A 13,085-nucleotide genomic window follows, 5' to 3' on the forward strand; every position below is an offset into this window, starting at 1 on the left:
CAACATTCAGAAAACGAAGATCATGGCATCTGGTCCCGTCACTTCATGGCAAATAGATGAGGAAACAGTGGAAACAGTGTCAGACTTTATTTTTGGGGGCTCCAAAATCACTGCAGATGGTGACTGCAGCCATGAAATTAAAAGACGCTTACTCCTTGGAAGGAAAGTTATGACCAACCTAGATGGCATATTGAAAAGCAGAGACATTACTTTGCCAACAAAGGTCTTTCTACTCAAGGCTATGGTTTTTCCAGCGGTCATGTATGGATTTGAGAGTTGGACTGTGAAGAAAGCTGAGCGTCAAAGAAGTGATGCTTTTGAACTGTGGTGTTGGAGAAGACTCTTGAGTCCCTTGGACTGCAAGGAGATCCAACCAGTCCATTCTGAAGGAGATCAGCCCTGGGATTTCTTTGGAAGGAATGATGCTAAAGCTGAAACTCCAGTACTTTGGCCACCTCATGCGAAGAGTTGACTCATTGGAAAAGACTCTGATGCTGGGAGGGATTAGGGGCAAGAGGAAAAGGGGACGACAGAGGATGAGATGGCTGGATGGCATCACTGACTCGATGGACGTGAGTCTCAGTGAACTCCGGGAGTTGGTGATGGACAGGGAGGCCTGGCGTGCTGTGATTCATGGGGTCTCAAAGAGTCGAACACGACTGAGCGACTGAACTGAATTGAACTGAAACTGGAAGTAAAGCCTGGGGCTTCCCAGGTGGCACTAGTGATAAAGAACCCACCTGCTAATGCAGGAGATGCAAGAGACATGGGTTCAATCCCTGGGTCAGGAAGATTCACCTGGTGGAGGGCATGGAAACCCTCCAGTATTCTTGCCTGAAGAATCCCATGGACAGAGGATCCTGGCGGGCTACAGTCCATAGCGTCGCAAAGAGTTGGACACGACTGAAGTTACCTGATACACACACATGCAACGTAAAGCCTTAGCCTGGTGCCAGGCTCATGAGAGATGCTCAGTAAATGGTGTAGCTAGTTACCTTTGTTATTATGCTTAGAATATAGCACTTTACAAAATTAAGTTTTTAATCTTCTGCTTGTTAATTAGTGAATTTAAAAAAATAGAATTTGCAAGCAGGAAACCTACCTTTGAGCAAACTTGCTATGAGACCTTCACCTTGCTGGGTTATATCTGTTAGGATGCTTTAGGTTGCAAGTACAGAAAGTTGACCAATGATGGCTTTCCAGCAGCAGAGTTTGAGATGAGGAGTAGTGTGAAAATGTTGTGTTAGGAAGTATTTCCAAGACAAACCAGTAGTAAGGAAGTAGAGAAGTGGGACTGAGAGGGCAAGTATGATATCAGGCCAAGTCCCACAAAAGGGAACTTCGGTGCCATCTTGCAGAGGATTTATGGGGATAGTACAGATCTCTCCTCAGAGCTATACAGATCAATGCAAGGAAGCTGGAGGACTGATACCTCCATACTCATCCATTATTGGTTAAGGGGCACCTTTGAGTGGGAGGGAGTGTGTAAATTCCCAGGCTTTTCTGGCTTTCCACAGTCACAGGCAATGTGGGCTCCAGCAACCTGAGGGTAGTCTTCTGATAAGAAAAAATCGATACTGACTGTTGGGAGTGAAAGCACTTTGGAGGCGTACAAGTATGAAAATATGGAAGGGTGAGAGGGTCATCGGCAGTACTGCTACAGTGCCCTAAGCTATGAGGATATATGTTGTTTACTTAATTAAAAAAAATGTAAGTGGTCCCCAGATTGGCTCAATGTGGTTCATCAATTCAGTTACCTACAGCCTTCCTCAGCATTACTGACATTCATAAGCCTCTGCCTCATGGTCAAAAGATGGCTGCTTCCACTCCACGTCTTATGTCCTTAACTGATAGCATCTGAAGCAGGAAGCAGGAGAGGGAGGGCAGCAGCAAGAAGACTCTCTTCTCCTGTGACTCTCTACAATGTGGAGGAAAAGCCCTGTGCCCCTCCCCCACTGACATCCCACCAGAAATGGGGTTGAGGCCCAGCCCTAGACCAGTCACTGGCAGAGGAGTGTTGGGTTGCCAAAGCTGCATTTGGTCAGCAATGGTTCACTCCAGTTGCTGAACACCTAACCAAATGGGCTTCTGTTAGCAAAGAGGAGGTTGGGGAATGGCTGCCAAGGGGGCAACCAACAACATCTGCCGCAGAATATTTGCAAAAAAGAAATATTGGTATCTGTCTCTGAGATTCATGATGAGGATGAAATGAGCTAGTTTTAATTGCTATACATGTCCACATATTTCTTCTTTCTTGCACTGTGAGCTCTCTGAATATAGAGGCCATGTCTCACTTACCTTTGCCTTCCTTGATTCTACCCTCTGAATGGTGCTTAACCCCATCTATTTCTCTCCATCTCTGTTGCCACACCCTAGTCCCCACTGCCATTATCTCTCTCATGATAGCTATGATAAATTACTCATGGATGGCTTCCATTCTTGGCTCCCTCCAAGGCTTTGTCTCCCACAGAAGCCTGAGGAATCATTGTAAAACACGAATCTGATTGAGTCACCTCTTTGCTGAAAACACTTTCAGGCTTTAAAAAAAAATGGGAGTGATATTCAGAATTACTACTGATTTGGCATAGGCTCTGGGCAATCAGAATAGGCATCAGCATTGACAGCCATGGGAGGGCATTCTCCCTGAGCCCCATCCCTGTTCTGAGGGCCCTGGAAGGGCTGGTATCTGCCTACCTCTCCAGGCTTTCCTCTAGAGCCTGTTGTTCCTGCTCCTGGCTGGCTGTACCGCCTGCCTCCACTGCCCAGCCCGACTGTTTTGCTGGGCTGATCTGCTTGCACTTCTCCAGATGTACCACACTTATTTGTCTCCAGGCCTCTGAACATGCTGTTTCCTAGGGCTGGAATGTGATTTCCCCACTTTCTCTGGCTACTCCCTTAAAGTCACTAGTTGGGTATCCCCTCTTCTAGGAAGCTTTTTCTGAAACCCCTCCCCCATCACCATGGTCTCTCACAGCCCCTCAGTGCTTTTTTCTATCAGAGTGCTTGTCCCCCTCAGCTGTCATGTCTATGGCTTTCTTCCTCATCAGACTGGGATCTTTTTGAGAGTACAATGAGACAAGGTGGACAGTTACGTCACCAGTGCTGGTAGTAATGGGTGGTGATGGTGGTGATAGTGAAGCGTAGGACCCCCCTTAGATCCAGGCAGGGGGGACCACCATCCTGGACCACACCCTCTAGAGGGCCCCACTCTGACCCCCTTTCAGCTGCACCCCTACCCATGTGTGCAAGGAGTCCATAGGTTCAAAAGGATGTGTACTTATCCCACTCTTAGACCAGGGCAATTCTCTGCCCAGACGGCCCAAGTCTGCTTCCAGGACTGTGCAGTCCTCTTCCCCAGATCTGTTCTCTTAAGCCTGGGGTGTTTGCCTGGGGGGAATGGGCAGAGAGGAGGGTTTGGATGAAACTGGGGCATTTTTCTAGTTACTATTGCTACATAACAGATTATGCCAAAGCTTAGCTTAAAACAAATATTTTTGGAGGGGATTTTACATTTTTTTATTGAAATGTAATTGATGTACAATATTATGTTAGTTTCAGGTTGCTCACAATGATTTGACATTTGTATACATTATGAAACGATTACTACTACAAGTCTAGTAACCATCTGTTCTATATAAAGTTATTCTGATGTTGTTGATTGTATTCTTTATGCTGTACTGTATATTACATTCCTGTGAGTTATTTATTATATAACTAGAGGTTTGTAATCTTAATCCCCTAAACCTATTTTACCTACCACCCACGTCCCTCCCTTCTGGCAACCCACTGGTTCCCTGTATCTATGAGTCTGTTTTTATTTTGTTTTGTTTTTTAGAATCCACGTATAAATGAGATCATGTGGTATTTCTCTTTCTCTGTGTGACTTATTCCACTTAGCATAATGCCCTCTAAGTCCATTCATGTTATCAAAAATGGCAAGATTTCATTCTTTTTCATGGCTGAGAAATATTCTGTTCTGTGTGTATGAACATATATCTCATCTTTACCCTTTTGTATGTTGATGAACACTTAGGTTGCCTCCATATCTTGGCTATTATAAATAACGTTTCAATGAGCACTGATGTACATATCTTTTCAAATTAGTATTTTTGTTTCTTTGGGTAAATACCTGGAAGTGGAATTGTGGTTCCTATGGTAGTTCTAATTTTAATTTTTTGAGGAATCTCGTGCTGTTTTGCATAGTGACTGCACCAATTTATCATCCCACCAACAGTGCACCAAGGTTCAGTTTTCTCCACATCCTTTCCAACACTTGTTGTTTGTTGTCTTTTTGATAATACCCATGCTGATGGTTGTGAGGTGATATCTTATGGTGGTTTTTATTTGCCTTTCCCCGATAATTAGTGATGCTGAGCATCTTTTCATTTGTCTGCTGGCCATATGTCTATCTTCTTTGGGAAAAAATGACTAATCAGACCCTCTGTTCATTTTTTAATTTTTTTTTATGTTCAGTTATGTGAATTCTTCGTATATTTTGCATATTAACCCCTTATCAGATGTATCATTTGCAAATATCTTCTTCCATTCACTTAATCTGCCATTTCATTTTGTTGATAAACTCCTTTGCTGTGCAAAAGCTTTTTAGTTTTATGTAGTCCCATTTGTTTAGTTTTGCTTTTGTTTTCCTTGCCTGAGGAGACACATCCCCCAAAATATTGCTAAGACTGATGTCAGAGTGTGTACTGCCTATGTTTTCTAGGAGTTTTATGATTTCCCATCTTACATTTAACTATTTAATCCATTTTTACTTTATTTTTGAATATGGTATGAAAAAATAGTCCAGTTTGATTATTTTTCATGTAGCTCTCCAGCTTTCCCAATACCATTTATTGAAGAGGATGTCTATTCCCCCTTGTACATTCTTTTATTGTATGCTTCCTTTATTGTACGCTAATTACCTGTAAAAGTGTGGGTTCATTCTCTCTCTTCTGTTCCGCTGATTTACGTGTGTGTTTTTGTTTTTGGTTACTGTAGCTTTGTAGTATAGTCTGAAATCAGGAAGCACCACACCTCTAGCTTTGTTCTTCTTTCTCAAGATTGTTTTGTCGATTAGGTTTTTTGTATTTCAATACAAACTTCAGAACTATTTGTAAAACAATTGTTTTTTAATGCTTGTGAATTCTGTGGGTCAAGAACTTGTATGGGACACAGTAGGAATGGTGCATCTCTGCTCCATAATGTCTGGTCCTCAGCTGGGACGACTCAGTAACTGGGGGCTGGAGTCATCTGGAGGGGTCTTTATCTGTATATCTGATGGTTGATACTGGCAGTTGGCTAGGTCAGTTGGGGTTGTTGATTGAAGCATCTATGTATGGCCTCCCCATGTGCTCTGGGCTTCCTCACAGTATGGTGGCCTCAGAGTAGTTGGACTTCTTATTTAGAGCAAATATCTTAGTAAACAGAGAAGTAGCTGAGTTGTTTTCCCTGGCCTAGCCTTGGAAGTCACCTAGCATAATCTACTGGTTACAAATGAGTCACAGCCTACCCAAATGTAAGGGGAGGGGACATGGGCCACACCTCTCAATGAGAGCAGTATAAAAGCACCTGTAGACATGTTAGACATGTTTTAAAATCACCAAAGACATGCAGGCTAGGGTATTTCCACCAAGTCCGTGTGTGTATGAGGCCCCCCCTCATAGTTCAGGCAGAGCTAGAATGAGAAGAGAGGTGGGCCAAGAGTTGGAACCTGGGGATTGCCCTTCCTGAGCTTCTATGTTCTGGCACAGAATTCAGAGAAGTCAGAAATTTTAAAATTTGGCCTTCATTAAGAAATTACGTTTGTCAAAGTAGGAAGATAGAAGATATTTATTTAATAGTTTGTTTAGTTTGATTTATAGCTTTTACATATTTAGGATATGGTAAGTAGGCTCCATTTGTATTCTTGGTTGGACCCTGCAAATGAGAGGGATGGTCTTTGTGATGGAGGCAGCAGCAATGGTGGTGGAAATGGTCGTGATGATGGTAAAAATTGTCGTGGTGATCATTTGAAGGCTCAACATTTACTGAACATCTATTATAGGTCAGTAGTCAACCACATCACATCACCATTGTCTTCACCATCATTATTTCTCTCACTTTCTTCTTCAAAAAGCATGTATTGTGGGGGCTGTATTAGGGGCTGGGAATGCAAAGATGACTGCAATGTGGTCTCTGGCTCAAGAAGCTTACTGACCAGTGGGATAAAAGGCTCAGAAACAGATCTTTGCAATACAAAAGGTTGAATTACAGAAGAAGTACAATGCTAGGAGCAACAGAGGGGACCAGGAGAGCCATTCAGAGGAGGGCTTAAAATCTGAGCTGGGCCCCTATAGGCAGAGAATAGGGAAAAGCATTCCAGAAAGTGGGAACAGCATGTTTAAGTTATAGAAGAGAGGACAGTAGTTTAAGAAATGATAACCTGGAAACAGGGATTCCTTTTGAGCCTGTGTGTGCTATCCACACTCTTATTTGGGGAGGCTCCTCCCCCAATCCAATCACAGGATTCTAATACCTCCTTCCTGATCACCCAAGATGGACCATCTGAGTCCTTCCCTAGGATCTTTCTATTGGAATTGGAAGGGAAGAGCCTTTGTATATTATCTGACAAGGAGCTATCAGGATGCTGAACAGTTCACAGTATGTCTGCTTCTTAACAGAGTTGGTTGGAAAGGAAGTGCTGTTATGCAGGGTGAAACAGAGAGAGAGAGAACACCCTGATGGTGTCGAAACCTGTGACCCAAGTCTTCCTAGAGCCCACATTCATCCCAGCTTGATCAGATGAAGCAGCAAACTGGACCCTGGGATGCAGCTGGGAGAAGAGGTGAGAGAATTGGAGCAGCAGGAGCCAGATCCCCAAGGGCCAGAAGAGGGAATTTCGATACTATTCTGAGGACAAAGGGAAGACATTAAAGCAGGTGCTTAATGGGGGAGACAGGGTGAGATCTGTGTTTTTAAAGATCATGCTGTTTTGATAGGCAAGACTTGCTATCAATGGGGTGAAGAGGAGAGGCTGATGGCAGGGGGCTTGTGAGAAGACAGATCTCATCCTAACCCCAGATATCATGGGCCAGAGGGAAGGAGACTTTGGGGTCAGACCCTGTGGGTTCCAGTCACAGCCCCAGCTCTTCATTGCTCTTTGACTTTGGGCGAGTTATGTGGGCTCTGTTTTGTGCTGGAGATGGATAAAATCCATTAGATGTCATGTGGTCATTCAAACAGCCTTGAGCTGGGGGCCAGAGATCCTCGTCCCAGTTCCCATTAGAGAAGGTCATGGCTCAGGTGGTAAAGAATCTGCTTGCAATGTAGGAGCCCCGGGTTCAGTCCCTGGGTCAGGAAGATCCCCTGGAGGAAGGAATGGCAACCCATTCTAGTATTCTTGTCCGGGAAATCCCATGGACAGAAGGGCCTGGCGGGCTCTAGTCCATAGGATCACAAAGAGCTGGACATGACTGAGCAACTAACACTTTGACTTTGAAGATAACTCCTGTGTGTAGAAACCCATGCCACCCCACCCCTTCCCAACATCAGCCAACCTCTTAAGGCACTTCCTGTTCATCTTCCACAAATTGATCCTGCAGGAGAAGAAGGCCGGCAGTGGGTCTATTCCAGGGACCAGGGTGAGGGGAAGGAGGGTGGCCAGGCCTGCCCTGGAGAGAGATGCCATTGTGCCTGGTGGGGCCCCAGGCCTTCCCTCACCCCCAGGCCAGCCCCAAACCACAGGCCACGTCCTGTTTCTCAGAAATACTGCCATTTCCCAGAGCCCAGGGTTCGTGAGGGGACAAGGGGAGGTGGCTTCACAGCTGCTAGAGAAGGAGGAGAGGTGGAGGAGGGAGCCTCTCCAGGAAACCTGGAGGCCAGGCTTGGCCTTATAACAGGATGATCAAGTTTGGAGGCCAGAAAACTACATAAGAAATTTGAGTGGAGCAGAGGCTGTGCCTGTCCTAGCCCAAGACCTGGCCCTTCCAGTGCTCTGGGATCCTTCAGGGGCAGAATCCCAGACCTCTCCTGGAATCCACCCCCACCCCCACAACCCCCGCCATTTACTGATGTGTGATCTTGATTAGGTCACTTCCTCTCTCAGAAGTTTCTTCTTCTTCGCTATGTAGTTGACAGTCTCCACCTCACTGGGTCATCCTGGGTATCAGATGAGACATTGGATTTGACCGTGCATGTGGGAAGGGATGCACATGCTTCACCCAGAGCCCAGGCTATGCCCAGCTTGGCCACCAAGCAAGATGGCAGATCCCACAGGACTCCCTACAGCAGTCTTGGGGAGCACCTGGAGACCACTCCATCCTTCTCCCACATCACACTCATGGGGAGCCCAGCCAGGGTTAGGCAGCGAGTTGGGGACTGAGGAAGAATGGAAAGTCACTATGGAATGGAAAGTGAAAGTGAAAGACACTCAGTCGTGCCCGACTGTTTGTGACCCCATGGGCCATACAGTCCATGGAATTCTCCAAGCCACAATACTGGAGTCGGTAGCCGTTCCCTTCTCCAGGGATCTTCCCAACCCAGGAATCGAACCCAGGTCTCTCACATTGCAGGTGGATTCTTTACCAGCTGAGCCACCAGGGAAGCCCAAGAATATTGGAGTGAGTAGCCTAACCCTTATGCAGGGGATCTGCTTGACCCAGGAATTGAACCTGGGTCTCCTGCATTGCAGGCGGATTCTTTACCAGCTGAGCTACCAAGGAAGCCCCTGGTATGAATGGATCTTAACTTGTTCTTAAACCTTCCCTTCCTCCATCCTCACTCCTGTTTCTTCTACTTTTTCCTTTCTCATCACCAAGACATGCTTAAATCCTGTCTGAAAACCCGCTTCTTCTATCTTATGTCTATTGCCAGCCACTGACCTGCCTCTCTCCCCTCTTTCACCACTCATTCTGTTTCCTTATCTCCCAGACTCTGGCTCAGCCCCCCACAACCTGCTCCTGCCTCCCAGCTCCCCTGACATGGCCCATTGCCATGGTCCCTAGAAGCCCCCTCTGCCCGTGGAGAGCCCTTTCCAGGTCTCATCTATTGGACTCAGCCACACACTCTCCTGACTTCTCTCTTGCCTCCATGAGGTTCCTTTGCTGATGCCCCAGGGCTCTGTCTAGTCCCCTTCTCTTTTCACTCTACAGTCTCTCCCAGGCCAGCATCTCCCATCTCCAGGTGTTAGTTACCACCTGCAGGCCAACAGCTCCCAAATCTCTGTCTCTGGCCCAGCCTCCTTTCTAGACCATAATATACCCAAAGGACTGGGGTTCTCGCCTGAGACTCAGCTCAGCTGAAACTCCTGGGTTTTCCCCTCAGCCACCCCGTGAGGCACCAGCTCTACCAGACTCCCCGCTCTTCCTCAGCCTGCGTCCATCCCAGCCCCAGCGCCTCTCTCCTGCCCAGGCGCTGTCCTCCCTTCCCTGGATCCCACAACAGCCTCCTACCTGGTCCCCGTCTCGCTCCTCCACCCCGCCCTTCACCAGCAGGCAGGGCCAGCTTTCTAAACCACAAACCTGACCGAAGCACTGAAACGCTTCCAGGGCTCTTTGCTGCCCTCGGGGTGATGCCAAAGCTTCTCGGCTAGGTATTCAGCCTCACCTCCCTCTGCTCTTTCCCTCACATTTTATTATCCAGCAACAGTGAACTGTTTGTGGTCCTCCCTGTAAGAAGCTGTTTTTCATCTCCCCACAGCGGTCTCTTCCTGTGCCACTGTCCACCTACCTTCCCCTCCCTCCCCTCCACCTTTTCTTCTAACTCTTGCTTATCCTTCAGACTCAGCGAAGTGTTCTCCATCTGGGCAGGGGCTATGTTCCCCATGGCCCTGTGGTCACAGCCCTTGCACTCATGGTGTTGTAAAGACTCATCTCCTGCTCAAGATTTTGGCTCACTCAGGACAGGCAGGGAACCATGTTGGTTCTTTATATCGTGTTGGTCATCTAGCACAAGGCCTAGACCAGAGTAGCTCAGAAAGTGTTTTAAGAATGAATAAAGGGAAGGAAAAGACAACTCAGAGTGATGTCAAACCCTGGGAGAGCTGCTTAGAGATTCTGAGTGTGTTGACACACTCAGAAAGCTCTGGACCAAAGTCAGGAGGTTCTGATGTGCTGAACATGCCTCCCACGGTGGGAAAGATTTGGAGTGTATAGCACAAACTTCGAATAAGTCCATCAGAGAAACCAGGGAGGGGGTTGGCCTGCAACATCAGGACAAGTATACAAGGAAGTCATTACTGTCCTGAGAACCAGGAAATGCCTCTGCTCACAGATCCCTGCCTCTAACCCCATTCTCCAGCGAGGGAAGGGGTCCCTGTGCTGGGAGGGGCGGAGGTAGGTTCCAGGAGGTAGAGAAATCTCCACTGAGTAGAAGACATCTGAGCTAGGCTGAAGGATGACCAGTTAACGGTGTTAACTGATTCCTAGACTTTCAACTCAGGAGATTCAGAAGCCACCCTGGACTTCAAATTAACCCCATGTGGTGAGCAAGCCAGGCTGGAATGAGAAGTCTTCTCCAGGAGGGACAGGCAGAAACTGGGAGAAGCTGGATGTCTTTTTACTCCAAGGATGAGGGGGAGATTTCAGGCATGTTCCTCAAACCCCACTGTCTCAGAAAATGCCCTGGGGAGCAGGCAGGGGGATTTTGGGGAGGATGATACCCCTCCCTGTCAGTGAGGGCGGTGTTGGGAGGCAGCTTAGCTGACTTCCCCAACCTCAGACGCCCAGGGACAAGACAGGGGCTCAGAGCAGAGCCACGTGGCTGCAGGTGGCAAAATCCAGCTCACAGGCCGCTTGACACCATCTCTCCATGGCTTCCCATCAGGTTTGGGGATGGGGGGGTGACATGTGACTGTGGATGAGAGCACAGGTCTGCGAGTCAGTAGGTCTGAGCTCTGGTCCTGGCTTCACCACTCATCACTGTAAGGCTTTGGGGAAGACACTGGGTGATTCTGAGCCTCTGTCTTCTCCTCTCTAAAATGGGGGTAATTCCTATATTGTTCACCTTAAGTAGAATCATGGGCATTAAAACATCTTTGAAAGGGAAAGGAACTGTACCCATGGGCAGGATAAATGACTGATGTTGTCTTTAATTGTAACTGTTAGGCCTTCTTCCCAGACCGTGGTGCCAAGGCTGGCAATCTGACTGCCAAGTCTTGGAAAGCCTCTGAGGTGAGAATATTCGGGTTTATAACATTGGTCACGGTGGAATGGGAAGGAGTGCGAGCTTGGAGCAAGAGACCTGGCATACAATTCCGAATCTGCTACCACCCTGCTCTGTGGCTTCAGGCAAATTACTGCTCCTCCCTCAACTCTGTGTCCTCATTGTAGAGAGTAGCTGACGACTGTCAGGACCCCTGCACTATCTGCTGGGAAAGTACTCTGAGACTCCGTGCATACCCCTCGGCTGGCTGACTGGAGTCAGTCCCCCTCACTAGGCTCAGTGCCAAAGAGTTATGGGAAGGGGGCTGCCCACAAAAGCAGGAGGCGCTGTAGCTGGGGGGCTGCAGACAGCAGCAGCCCAAAGCAGGGGAGAGGCCACGATGGCAGACAAGGGCCTGGGTCAGAAGGCAGGGTGGGGGGTGGGGTGGGTACTAGCCCTGGCCCTCAAAACCACTCACTGTGAGGACTGGGGCCAGCCTCTGCCCCTTCTGCACCTCAGTTCCCAGCCCTGTAAAATGGGGATAACCAGGCCTGCCTGTAATCACTATGAGAACACGCAGAGACTGGAAACGGACTCAACAGGCAGGGTTGAGGGGTAATGCAACTTCTTATTTATTAATATATAACAACAAAAATGATAAAGCTCATATCTGCAACTTTTCAGATCTTTGTTATAAGGTCTTGGTCATTTTGTCTGGACTGGCCGTGACCTTCAGCTCCGGGGTCTGGGCTAGGAAGATGTTCCAGTGACCTGCATGGAGGAAAGAGGAAGAGTTGTATGCGGGTGTGCAGTGTATGTATGTGTAAGGGTGTGTTTGTGGTGTGTGCGTGTGCATACGTGTGCACAACTGAGGCAGGGTGACTGGGGTGGGGAAAACTTGGGACGAGGAGGACCGAGTAGGCTGGGTTTGAAGCCCACAGAGGGGAAGGAGATGGGGACCCCATCCTACCCCCATAAGCCCAAAGGGTTCGGGCACAGGAGCCCACCTTCAACCTGACACCTGTTAGTGACCTCCCCTCTGTGACTTCCTCTCCACCCCCCTGGGTCCATCTTCCTCAGGGTGGTGGGGAGTAAGCTGGGGGCCTCTGTAGGAACGTGGTTAGGAGGTTTCAGTGGGAGAGGTTCCAGTAGAGGGACTACGCAGGACCAGGATTTAGGGGCTCAGAGTCCCCTCTGACAGGCCTGTCTCCCTCGCCCCAAGACCAGATCCAGCTGGCTCTGCTTCACCTTCCTGCTCCCGAGCTCTCGAGTGCCTGAGTTGGGAAATCTCTGGCCCAGACACCCACTGGATTCCTGTGCCGGGAACTGACGTCTGTGGCTGACAGCAACCCCCTCCCAGCACCAGCAGCCTGGAACTCCCCAGCTTCTAGCCCGACTCTCTTCCCAGGCCCCTGTCTTCGGCCCAGAGTCCCACCTTCGTGGGTGCCGGTGAGCAGCCGGAAGTTCTGCGCCTCTTTCTGGAAGTCTTGCTTCCTGACTTTCTTGATCTGAATTAAGTGGAAGATTCCTGAGGGCAAAGACAAGGGCATGAGCACGAAAGGGAGGGTGTGTGGTCAGTGAAATGGGGTGACTTAGACCCAGGACAGACCCAGTCACCTCCCTTCCTTCCCCTATTCTGACCAGACACCCAATCCTGAGGACTCAGTTTCCTAAATATTTTGAATCTGTTCACCCTATCCCCCAATGTCACCATTCCCCTCTGGGCCCCATCGTGTCTTACCTGGGTCACTACCCTAGACTTCTGACCTTTAACCCCGCCTCTCATCTGTGATCCCAGCTGCAGGCATTGGAAAACATGCCTGTTACCCTGTCACCCCCTCCTTCCATGACCCTGCTCCTCTCACCATCATCATCCTGTGCTCACACCCCTCACCTGTCAGCAATGCAGAGGGTCAAGGAGGGAAGAAGGGAGGGAGGGAGGGTGGGAAGCTGCCAGGCCTATAGGGCCT

General features: G+C 48.4%; 1 protein-coding gene and 1 long non-coding RNA gene across 4 annotated transcripts in view; one reads left to right on the forward strand and one right to left on the reverse strand.

The window, feature by feature from the left end:
* The first annotated feature begins 6,711 nt into the window (after positions 1-6,711).
* Positions 6,712-13,085, forward strand: part of LOC104995124 — a 13,302-nt gene continuing 6,928 nt past the window's right edge. Inside the window, exon 1 of one of the 2 annotated variants that reach the window (XR_826037.1) lies at positions 6,712-6,914. This is a non-coding gene — a long non-coding RNA (uncharacterized LOC104995124). The remainder of the gene's footprint in view (positions 6,915-13,085) is intronic. The other variant, XR_826038.1, reaches the window with a different exon arrangement.
* The window catches only part of CHRDL2 (chordin-like 2), a 34,090-nt gene continuing 32,663 nt past the window's right edge, over positions 11,659-13,085 (reverse strand). Inside the window, exons 11-12 of one of the 2 annotated variants that reach the window (XM_010848866.1) lie at positions 12,551-12,643; positions 11,659-11,886 (exon numbers count right to left, since the gene is read on the reverse strand). In XM_010848866.1, coding sequence (XP_010847168.1) covers positions 11,796-11,886; positions 12,551-12,643 — 184 coding nt within the window. In that variant the 3' untranslated portion in view covers positions 11,659-11,795. The remainder of the gene's footprint in view (positions 11,887-12,550; positions 12,644-13,085) is intronic. The other variant, XM_010848867.1, reaches the window with a different exon arrangement.

This window comes from Bison bison, unplaced genomic scaffold, assembly GCF_000754665.1.
Source record: "Bison bison bison isolate TAMUID 2011002044 unplaced genomic scaffold, Bison_UMD1.0 scf7180017864276, whole genome shotgun sequence".
NCBI classification, from domain to species: Eukaryota; Metazoa; Chordata; class Mammalia; order Artiodactyla; family Bovidae; genus Bison; species Bison bison.